We start from the raw sequence: 12,450 nt of genomic DNA on the forward strand, positions 1-12,450 counted from the left end.
AGATATTTCTTAAGTGTTTAAAGGCACTGTGCTTCTGGGTCATTGATACATATCCCAGTCTTCAAGAAGCTTGCATTTTAGGAGTTATAAGGTGATTCAAATATTTATAATAGAAAACAAAATGTAAGTGCAACTCATATTAAAAGTACAAAGTACTATTAATATTCAGAGGAAGATGAATCAGAGTGGCGTTAATAGATCTTGGAAGGACAGGTTGGATTTTAGCAAGCAGGCATTTACAGGAGATTCATTATTAAGGAGACAGACATTCTGGGCTAAAGAAAAGAGCTAAGTAGCCAGAGAAATGGAAGAGAACAAAAATATTGAGAAAAAGAGAGTATTCGGGGAATAGCTTAGAAAGAAGCTTAGAACACAACAATCTGGAAGGCCCTGAATTGCTAGAGACTGGACATCACTTGTAGGCAACGGGGAAACACTTTTCATATTTAAATTATAAAAAAAAAGGATAAAGCTGTATTTTGTGAAGATATATCTGATTGGACTATTTAGCAGAATAAAGATAAGAATGCTGAGAGAAAAAAAATACTAAAAGCAGTTTTGAAGGATTTTAGTTACCCAAAGTATCATAAAATGAAAAACTAGGTCAAAATGTCAATAGTGGGAAAATGACAGAAAATGATAATTAAAAAACAGTTAAGGAAACTCACAAGGCTTAGTGACATCCTGTATGCTGGGTGAGGGAGAAGTTAAAACAGACAAGCTTTGAGCTTGCAGTATTAGTAAAATTATCATTAACTGAATATGTAAAGTCAGGAAGGAGTTCACAGGAGGATGTGGGAGAGGAAAGCGCCCTCATTTTTCTTTTCCCTAACCACTTACATCATCATCCTCATTATGAAATTCAAAATTGAAATAGGTTTTAAATCTGAGGTTTATCATCAAGGCTAGTGTAAAAAAGTCTTCCCTCAAACAACTGTAGAAGAGTCTGCTAACCAGTAAGTCTACAGATAGACCCTTCTGTGTGTGCTACATACAACATCACTTTTCTCAGCTTCTAACTTCTTTTCCTAGCACTTCACCATTTACCAAACCCAACAAGTGTCCAAGTCTCACTTGTCAAGGCCTCCACCAGGCCCAAGATCATTCTCAAGAAAAATTTATAGGTACCACTGACTACAATATACAGATATACCTATGCTGACGCTCCACAATTTAGTTACTAAGAATATTTCAGTGGAATGTTTTAGAGTTATTAGTGCATCAAACACATTCACGTTGGAAGGCTGGTGAGATGTCAAGAAGGCTTGACAAAAAAAAAAATCAGAGAAGATGTGTCATTTGCAGAGAAAGGCACAGTTCTGAGAGAATTCTATGGGAGAACATGGAGACGCTGAGATGAACGCACTGCCGTCAGAGAACTTACCTGGGCAAACTTGTGAATCTGCTCCACCACTGCAGCAAAGAGAGCATGGACACTTTCATCAATCAGACTTTGCATGTAATGTACTGCCTCTTCGTCAGACAGGTCTAAACGAAATTTATCCTGAACCTGCAAGGTCACAGTCTATTAGCTTTTGAATAAAGAAAAACATAACATTTTGAAGAGACAAGAACAGACAGATACAGATATTATTACAATGACCTATTTTTACAGCAAAGAAATGGTTCATAACCTATAAGGAGTTCTGAATACTATTCTCCTGAATGTGTAACTTTACTTTTTCCTTTATGCTCTTTATATCACCCCATCTTGGTTGGTTGTAATTTTTTTTTTTTTTTTTTTCAGAAAAATATTAACAAAGTGAATAGAAAATAATTCTGTTCAGCCCTGCAAATTTAAAAACAGACAAAAAGTAAACTATAAACTAGATCTTCTAAGATGTCCCCTTTCCTATAGGAGTTCCTTATACTTCTGCAAAGAACTACTTCAATATGACCTATAATTTCTAAAGACTGAGGACTTTTTCATTATTTCATATTAAAACATACAGTTGATTCTGAATAGCAATAAGAACTAGAAAGATTAGTAGAGATATATATCAGAATAGTTCCCTAAAACACACAAGCAAATGTTACCAAATGATTGTGTGTTAGAGCTCAGTTGTATCTGACTCTGCAACCCCATGGACTATAGCCCACCAGGCTCTTCTGTCCATGGAATTCTCTAGGCAAGAATACTGGAGCAGGTTGCCATGCTTGACTACTTCATGCTAACACTGTGCAAAAGCACCTTACATGCAGTATTTCATTCTACTCTCTGATGGCTCTGAGGTAGATAATATCTCAATCTCTAAGACACAGAAACTGAGACAGAGAATTTAGGAAGCCAACCCAGGGACCTTTAACTGATGATAAGTGGCTTATGCTTCCAGACGATCTCAGTAACCACTGTACTTACTCCTTTCTCCTCTTATAAATGATCCATATAAACTTCTGAAAAGACAGGCTAGAAGAAAATGGGATTTCCAAGTGGATAAAAAGTGGTCCATGTTTAGTATTTCCTTTTAAGTATGGAGTTGAACTACTACAAAATCAGGAAGAAGAAAAGGCAGACAGTACTACAACCCATCACGGATGCAATGAACATGAACTTGGGCAAACTTCGGGAGATGGTGAGAGACAGGGAGGCCTGGTGTGCTGCAGTCCATGGGGTCACAAAGAGTCGGACACGACTGGGAGACAGAACAACCACCACCGCCACCCATGGCCCGCTCAGTGCTCTTTTCCCTTCACTGCACTGCAAGTATACCGGGTGATCCGACAGCCCTGCAGGCTCAGGAGAGAGGAGGTAAAAGAGAGGTAGGTGGAACAAGTGAAACACAATTTGGTGGAGGGAGATCTAAAAGTATACCTTCAATCAACTCTCTCATTTCTGGATCCCAGTTAAAGAATTTATTCCATTGTATTCCTTGATTTCTACCTAGGGAGGTCATGTCTGAGAATTTTAAAAACTATTTTTTTAAGGACGTCAAAAACACTATAGGGCAGAAGAATCAAAATAAACCTTTAACCCAATTTGCCAAAGCCTGCATACTTATATAAGTGCTTAAATTACAAACAGAAGATATGTATTTAGTATATAAAGAAAATGTTATTCACCGAATATGAAGACATTCTTTTTTTATAAGAAAGATTAACTGCATAAAAATGGTTGATTTGTTATCATACATATTGAGTTGTGTTAGGCTACTTGTTATTCTACCCCTGTCCTTTTACCTCTGTGCCTTCCACCCTTCTACAATTTCTCCTCTGACTCCTGGTTATCTCTATCAGCTCCAAACTCTGTCCTTTTACACCTCATTAGCTAAGGCTGCACTCGAATCAATCTGCAGTGTTCTTTTTTTTCAAAAGAGAAAGACTATAGAACACTTTATTATATTTTTGTAAATTTTGTGCTACACATCTCTTATATTAATGCAAATTAAAATAAACTTAGAGACAGTATTTTTTAGATAGCCAGTAGTTGAACATTTATCAACACTTCACAGAGCAGCACCCTTGAACTCTTGGCAAACTGGAAACCCAGATAAGACATATTACTTATCAAGCAAAAGGATGCAAACTTGTAAATCTTAGCCTCTGCACTGTCTTTCAAAAGTAGATAAAATACCCTTTGTTTGAAATATCGTTGAGTATTACCAAAATGCGACACGAAGTGAGTGAATGTTGGAAAAATGGCACCAACAGACTTGCTCAACACAGAGTTACTACAACCTTCAAAATCTGTAAGGAACGCAGTTATCTATGAAGCACAATAAAATGAGTAGTCAATTTCAAAAAATTAAAAAGAAATGATATATATGTACTAAAATATGCTATGGAAAAAAGGAAAATATTGTTGAACTTTGCCATGATTAAATACTTTGAAGAAATGCCATAAAGATAGCTGGTAACAAAAGTTTAAACAATATAATCAAGATTTTCTAAAAGGAAAAGTTGAAATAAAAGATCTAATAAGAACAAAAACTACATACTGGAAGAAGAAACAAAAAGACTCCATTTGACAACTACCATTAGGACTTTCATAAATGAGTTCTGAACATAAATGAAGTCAGGCAAGAGTGAGCATATGACAGAGCTAAATGGGTTTAAAATAAACAGCAACAACAGATCCTAAAAATAGCCACACAGGCACAGGCACACAAAAGCAACAACATTTGAAATCTGGTGCAGTCATCCATTTTGAAATTTTCGTCAACTACTTATGTTTCTTGATGAATGAGCTTAAGTTGAAAAAAATTACCCACATCAAAACCTAGTGTGATAAGTAGTCCATTTCCTAGTTTGGCCAGGGAGGGGAGTTTTGAAATAGTGCTTCCTAGAAAATAATAAATGAAATCCTAAAAGGAGCATAATTTTCTTAAATGTTAAACAATAAGATTTACATTAAAATCCCTCTCACTGCCAAAGACTCATAAAATTAAGTAAAAGAGAATAGGTTCATTCATGTTTGAAATTATGTAAATATTCTTGTACCTTCTGAATCCATATTGAAATACTAATGCCCAATGTGATGGCATCAGTAAGTGGACCTTTTGAAAGGTACTTAGATTATGAGGGTGGAGCCCTCATGAATGATTAGTGCTCTTATAAAGAGACACCAAAGAGCTTCCCGGCACCTTCCACCCTAAGAAGTACCCTTTGATCCCAAAGGGGCTTTAACTTGACCATTCTGGCACTCTAGACTAGTATTTAGAGCTTCCAGAAGCTTAAGAAATAAATTTCTGTTATTTACAAGCTACCTAGTGTCTGGTATTTTGTCATACTGATATATGCAGCAGCCCAAATGGACCAAGACAATGTTCAACCCACAGCGGTATGTTTCTAATAATGCTGAGTCAATTACATCAGAACTTAGGGCTTTTGGTGAGAAATATTATTTACAACCACCAGAAAAATTCCATCTTACAATTTTAGTAGTTTTATACTTCTGTAAGTTAAAAAGCTATACTGTCTTTGAAGCTCATTATTAATAAGCCCTCTGCTATTTAAGATCATTTAATGTTATCTTTGGATAAATAAAATGTGTTATATACACCCCCCTCAATGGCTCTGGTAAAGAATCTGCCTGCTATGTAAGAGACCTGGGTTCAATCCCTGGGTTGGGAAGATCCCCTGGAGAAGGGAAAGGCTACCTACCCCAGTATTCTGGCCTGGAGAATTCCAAGGACTCTATAGTCCATGGGGTCACAAAGAGTTGGACATGACTGAGTGACTTTCACTTTCAGTGAATCAGAGACAGAAATTAATTTGAATAAAAAAAAAATCTTCAAATTTATTACTCCTTTCTCCCATCTCTCACTGCATCTCAGGGTAAGATAGTTCTGAATAACTACTCATCTATATGAAAGCTTTCTTTCATGCTTCTCTTTGCAGGTTAAGTTAAAAGCAGGTCTCTACTCTCCTGACACAGTAAGAAACCCCTGTAACCAAGGGTATGAATGGGAAAGATAAAGAACAACTGTTTTCTTCTATATACTATTATAATATTTTGTTTCTGATTCTTGGCATGCTTGGTCTTGGAGTACCAGGAAGCAGGTATCTTAGTAGGAATATTAAAGAGAAGCTAAACTTTTTAGGACAAAGAGTAAGGGTGGTGATAGTAAGCTTCCTGTCTTGATATAGTGAGCTACTCATGTGACCGTGGGCATAAACAGGGAAGGGGATAAAACTAGTTGCAGAGGGCTTGAGAGCCTCTTGTATTCTAAAATGTGAGAAAGAAATATACACAAGGTCTCTTTCTTAATTTACATTACTTAAGAGTCCAGGGGTCGGGACAAGGGGAAATGGGTTGTTAAAACCCTGATACTTCTTAAGTATGAAAAGTAGACTATGATATCTGAGGGTATATGAAAATTACCTTTTTCACAGTTTTATCTGGTTCAAGAGCAATATCTGGAATGTTTGCATCCACCATCAAGGAAAACAAATTCAAAATAAGATTAGAATACCTAAAGGAGAATGGGAAATAAAAATAAACAACAATATGTTAGAATTTTGCCATTCTTTTCTCATATTAAGAGCACTCCTACAAGTAGTAATACTTAGATTTTTATAATGATTACTATTACTCCTATGGAAAATACAATGTACGCTTATTCACCAGTTGTCTCAATGAAAAGCAAGACTTGAAAATATATCTTATTCTAGGGCCTTGATATAATACCACTTCTAGGTTTCCCAATAGGGAACACACCTTTGGAGTAACCATCTAATAATGACATTTTTTTCATTTTTTAGTAAGTATATTCTTTTCAGAAGGGATCTAAGGGGGAATCCGCTTTATACCATTAACTGCGTTTTACTAAGGAATGAAGATCTGTCTTTGCTCAATGAAGACAAGAACCTGCTACCTTAAGACTACCTCAGTGTGTCATGGGTAATGAGTGAAGTGGCAACGTGACTCCATCTGCTATCTTAAGACTACCTTGGTGTGTCATGGGTAATGAGTGAAAGGAAATAGTGTGACTCCATTCATGAATCATAAGTATCCTCCAGAGACACTAATCCCACCATCTTAGAAAATACAGTGACTGATGTGGTTATAAGCATCCTAAATGGAGGAGAAAATAGCTCATACTCTTCTACACTAAAAATATACAAGCTATCTAAATCATTTCACCTTTGGAGTATGTGGACCCCTGTAGGAAGTTTTATCCTCATCAGTGCTCAAACTTTTCATTTTCCTCTAAACAAAGACAAAGTATGTTCCTTTTCCAAACGTTCATTACTAGAGGTGGAGCCGTGTGGGGAAAGGTGTTAGTAAGTGTCCACTGGGCACAGGCCACCTCCTGCTCAGAACACTCTCCTCTTGGACAGTTACGCCCTGAGTGGTAATGCAGCGCTGTAGTGATAGAAGGAGGCCCAGATCTGACTTTGGGAATGGATGTGAGTAAAAAATTTGGTTTTAAACAACAAAGGTTTTTAGCTGGTCTTGGTAAAAAGTTTTGGATCTGTTCCCCCTAAACTGAAACCATGGAGTCGCAAAGAGTTGAACACTACTTAGTGACTAAACTATACATATGCTGTGCTTTGCTTAGTCACTCAGTCATGTCCAACTCTTTGCGACCACATTGTCCACCAGGTTCCTCTGTCCATGGGATTCTCCAGGCAAGATTACTGGAGTGGGTTGCCAGTTCCTTCTCCAGGGGATCTTCCTGGCCCAGGATCCGAACCTGGGTCTCCCACATTGCAGGCAGATTCTTTACCATCGGAGCCACCTGGAACCTATGTATATACAGGAACAAAGAAAGAATTTTAGGAACTAAGTCATAGTCAAATATAAGAAAGATTTTTAGGAACAAAGTCATGGTCAACTGTGTCAGAGCTTCAAGGAAGCAAAAGTGGCCACTGGATTTGCTATAGGTAACTGTTTATTTTGATAAAATTAGTTTCAATAGCAGAGCATGACTGGAAGACTTACTGGAGAAGGCTGAGGAAGAAAGGAGGCAAGTAAGTGGAGACAGTGAGAACTTTTAAAAATAGATGTACTGAGGAGAGTGAAGAAATAGGGCAGCAGTACAATGTTAGCAATATCCTGGTCTTCTCCCCACTATTAATGGAAGCCAGTGGCACTCACTTAGCTGTGGCAGTTAAGAGGGATTACAGTTTGGGGCTGTAAAATTCAATGGGGGAAGGAGGAAAGTGAGAATTAAGGTATATTATATACAGTGGTAGGGTAATGAGATTGACGTTGAAGACATGGAGGAATGAAAAGAGCTGTAAGGACAGACGGTGTGCTGCTCAGACAGTGAAAAGCACTGGATCAAGATTTTGAAGGGCTAACTTGACTCTTAATGAGAGGGAGTGGCCAAGGCTGGCTTTACATGAGAACCAGGCTCTGTGAGGCCAGGTCACAGCTGGACCATTCATGAAGATGTTGAAGTCACAGCAGCAGGCCTGAAGAAGACAAGAATGAAAGTTTTCAGTGGAGGAGAATGACAGGGAAATAGGCAGTTGATGGTCAGCAGTAGGTAATTTATCTGGCTTCATGGTGTGTATCTATGCTTTTGTTAAGAAGGCCAGGACAGAAAGGTTCAGAAACGGCATTTCGGAGCAGGAAGGAACCAAGACCTTCTTTAAGCTCTGTGGTTTGTAGGAAATGGATACAGCAGAGGGTCCATGGAGAAGGTTGTAAGGACTGCAAGGCACCAGGAACTTCTTTAAGCTCTATGGTTTATAGGAAAGGGATCCAGAAGAGGGTCCACAGAGAAGGCTGTAAGGACTGCAGTGTCAGTAGGATACAACCAACTGCTACGCGTTAGGTGATGAAAACAATGATACTCTTTCAGTGAATCCTTAATAATTCATGCTTTGCTTTGTTGACTATATAGGATTTTTCCCAGTCTTGCCACAGGGGAGTCTCAGGAATCTACCACAGGTTAACTCAAGGAGAGGAATGCAAGGCTCAATTTTGAAAGGGATATTTCAGAGGTTCTCAAACCTGGCTGCCCATTAAATTCACCTGGGAAGTTTCTTTAAAAATACCAATGCTGGGGCCAAAACCCAGGCTGACTGAACCTGATGGGCTGCAACTGTTTTGGTCTCCCCTCCCCAACAAAGATCCCCAGTGATTCTCATGCACAGCTAGGATCTATGTTAAAATGTTTGCCTTTATTATAGCCCAATATGTGTTCCTTTTGTAAAAGGCACATATTAATGTTTCTGGATTATCTGTTGGTATAAATGTAACTAGGCTTCCTAGGTGCTCAGTGGTAAAGAATCTGCCTGCCAGTACAGGAGATGCAAGAGACACGTGTTCAATCCCTGGGTCAGGAAAAACCCCTGGAGTAGGAAATGGCAAGCCACTCCAGTATTCTTGCCTAGAAAATTCCATGGACAGAGAAGCCTAGTGGGCTACAGTCATGGGATTGCAGAGTCGAATAGGACTGAACACACACATATATACATAAATGAAATCACCCATGTTTCTATTATTATGGCAAAGGGAAACAATTTAAATACAAAGTGGAATATTTTCTAAGAAGCTTAAACATCCAATTACTTTGTAGATTATTTGTCACTACATTTCAACTGTATTAATCTTTTACATCTGTTGCCATTAACCTACATTTTCTATTTAAAACAGAACCAGTGACACCGAACAGAAATTAAACATTAGTTATTCAAATCCTATCCAGAAAAACAGATTTAAGGTTACTAAAAATCTTTAAAACCATTATCAAAAGAAAATATAAGGTTAAGGTTAAAAAATGAGAGTGAGAAAAGTGCAAAACCAACTCTAGACAAAGATGTAAGGATGGATGTGATATAAATAAGATTTTGATAAAGGAGTAGGTTAAGCACAGAGTTCAAGGAAACATACTCTTTCTCTTACCCAAGTTTATACCAATCATCAAGTTACTCATTGACTATATAAAGATGCTCTAGATTTTTCAGTAAAAATCTTCAATACTAAGAATAAAAATCATTAACTACATCAAGTGAGGTTTTTATGGCATTTCAGAGGTCTGCTTCCCCTACATTTATCCATTTTGGATGCAGTGAATATCAGAGTAGAATTCTATATAAATATTTCTTTAATAAGTGTACTAGAGTTCCAGGAGGGAAAAAAAAAATGAGGTTAACAATGAAAAGTAGTTTGATCCACAGATTCACTATTTGGTGACTTAAGACATGACAGTGTGAGAACTTTGCTTAATACAGCAAAATGCATTCCTAACTTCATTATTTTTACTGAAAAGTTTAGGCTCTCTTTGTATCACCGGTGTCCAGCATGGTGTTTGGCATAAACATGGATTAAGAGAAGTTTATGTTTTCCTTCAATACTTAACTTTTACAATGTTTGAGCATTACTCCTGCTGCCATAAGAGTACTCAAAAAATAAAATTTCCAATTCATTATTGGTATAAAAATGCATTTTGTTACATGAAAATCACTCCATAAAATGTGTTCTGGCATCTGTATAACTATAACCATTCATAACTTAGTTCAAATGAGACTGCTTAGTTTATGTGGTCCACAATGTATTCAATGATTTCTTATTGATTAGCAATCAACAAAAACCATGAAAAGAACAAGAACAAGGTTGATACCCTAATAATAAATGTGTCAACTGTAAACAAACTTTTGGCTATCTGGCTAATTCTTATGTCCTAAGGGAAATTTTTTACTAACAGAAGCATATTCTAAAATATAACACTAAGAAATAAATGTTGACAAAAATATTAAGGCCCAGCTAATTTTAACAGTGAAATTCCTGAAAATAAAACATTAAAACTATGTTCATGAAGACTTAACATAAAGTGAGGTAGATTAGTCTTCATGATTTTTCTTAGTAGTGAGAAAGTTAACTTTGGCTCTGCACAAACAATCTGCTTCTATTTTCTCATTTTGCTGAATTGCTACTTATCCATTATCAACGACAGTTTATAAAGCTCAATGTTTTCTTTCTGCTTTCAATAACGGAGAGCACCTTTGACATTTCTCTAGTTATCATTTCATATTATCTTGTCTGTCTCCTCACTGAGATCGCCAAACTTTCATCTAGCTATGACTATTTTAAATTAAAAATTCCAGGTATTAAAGTGGAACTTTCATCTCTGAAAGTGCTTCTGCATCATCAGGCACTCATCTTCTCATTATTCTTTCAGCATTTCGAGAAAGTAAAACTGAGCCACTCTACCACCCAAAGGATAATAACGTGGCTGTCTGTAAAATGTACATTAAAATCTGTGACAGCAGTGGAGCCTGAGTTAACGGTGAAGTAGTGAGCCACTGCAAAGATGAAACTCATTAATATAGGGCAGCCATTCACCTGGGACCAGTAGCATCAATATCACCTGGGAACATGGCTTCACTCAAGATATGAAGCAGGAATTTTCATACAAATATTGAAGGATTTTATTCAACATACATATTCTGAGTGTCCATAAACTGAAGTTACAAAGACAGAAAAGACAGTGCCCACATGCATAGGCAACTCATTTCTACTGGTTATATATTCACCTGGAAGAGAATACAGGTGGTCTCCCGAGCTGGGATATTTCCGGTGGACTAAGAATATTCATTTTGCGTTAGTTAGGTTAAAAATGGAGTTTTTAGGGTCAAATGATCCATCATTTTTGACTAATCATCAGAGCCAAGTCCTGAATGTAACAAACATGACTTTTAATTTATCTTTTTCCTGATGATACATGACGTTCTATTGCTGCTGCTGCTAAGTCGCTTCAGTAGTGTCTGACTCTGTGCAACCCCATAGACGGCAGCCCACTAGGCTCCCCCGTCCCTGGGATTCTCCAGGCAAGAATACTGGAGTGGGTAGTCATTTCCTTCTCCAATGCATGAAAGTGAAGAGTGAAAATGAAGTCGTTCAGTCATGCCCGACTCTTAGTGACCCCATGGACTGCAGCCTACCAGGCTCCTCCATCCATGGGATTTTCCAAGCAAGAGTACTGGAGTGGGTTGCCATTGCCTTCTCCACATGATGTTCAGTCCTAAGTAAATTTGGATGAAGGAAGCAGAGATATAGTGGCCTTGGGAAAAAAAGGATAGAGAAAAAAATTAATAGCTTTTTTTAAAAGAAGAATGACTGATGTGGTACTAAAGACAGAGAAAACCATATGCAACACTTATTCAATTATTTAACAAACCTCAGAATGCCCCTCAAGAACAACTAAAACTAAGGCTGATAAAGGTGTTAAAGAATAAAAATTATCTAGCTAATCATTCCAAGTTAGCTAAATGGTTCATTCTCGTGTAATGTCAACCTCCCTGAGATTTGGTGGGATTGAGCAGTCAGATAATTAGTGAGAAAGCAAGAAATTGTCTTTTTCCTTTGAAATCAGACTGCTTATCAAAACAGTCATCAAATATATGTTAACAAATACTGTTGCCTGTGTCATTCTGAAAAAGAATGATGCTAAAAAAATGAATTGTTATTGTTTTAGTCTTTTAAGTCATGTCTAACTCTTCTGCGACCCCATGGACTATAGCTCTCCAGGCTCCTCTATCCATGGGATTTCCCAGGCAAGAATACTTCATTCTCCAGAGGTTCTTCCCAGCCCAAGGACTGAATCCACATCTCCTGCATTGGCAGGTGGATTCTTTACCATGGAACCACCAGGGAATACATTTAAACAAATATTTTTCTTGATTTGTGAAATGAATTTACCAAAATTCTGTACGTCAAGCAAATCAACTTACCTTCGAAGGTGGAGAAAAGCTGTGTAACACTGTTTTCGGAACTCTTGGTACTGTTCGCTCTGTGTGCCTCCCATTCCTTCCACCATTTCTTTATTCAGCTTCATGGGAGGAGGAAGAGGCTTTGGATCTCGACCCAAAATATATCCAAAGTCTATGTGGAAGAGTTTGCCTGGATGTTGATAAGAAACTCATTTGTTTCCAGAATCTTTTATGTATTTCACAATTGGTAAAGCAGTGTCTCTTCATAAAGAGTATTAGTTCAAGATGAAGTCCATTAAATTGTTTGATACTGTAACCCCAGACTTAGGAGTAGCCTTCAGAGCA

The 12,450-nt window shown here is 37.4% G+C and overlaps 1 protein-coding gene across 3 annotated transcripts in view; it reads right to left on the minus strand.

Moving 5' to 3' along the window:
- The window catches only part of PIK3C3 (phosphatidylinositol 3-kinase catalytic subunit type 3), a 165,356-nt gene that overhangs the window by 4,607 nt on the left and 148,299 nt on the right, over positions 1-12,450 (minus strand). For 2 of the 3 annotated variants that reach the window (XM_070778690.1, XM_070778689.1), the window contains 3 exons: positions 12,127-12,295; positions 5,822-5,912; positions 1,385-1,510 (listed from right to left, as the gene is read on the minus strand). In XM_070778690.1, the coding sequence (XP_070634791.1) occupies positions 1,385-1,510; positions 5,822-5,912; positions 12,127-12,295 (386 nt within the window). Of the gene's footprint in view, positions 1-1,384; positions 1,511-5,821; positions 5,913-10,929; positions 11,457-12,126; positions 12,296-12,450 lie in introns of those variants that run through there. The other variant, XR_011563770.1, reaches the window with a different exon arrangement.

This window comes from Bos indicus, chromosome 24 (assembly GCF_029378745.1).
Source record: "Bos indicus isolate NIAB-ARS_2022 breed Sahiwal x Tharparkar chromosome 24, NIAB-ARS_B.indTharparkar_mat_pri_1.0, whole genome shotgun sequence".
NCBI classification, from domain to species: Eukaryota; Metazoa; Chordata; class Mammalia; order Artiodactyla; family Bovidae; genus Bos; species Bos indicus.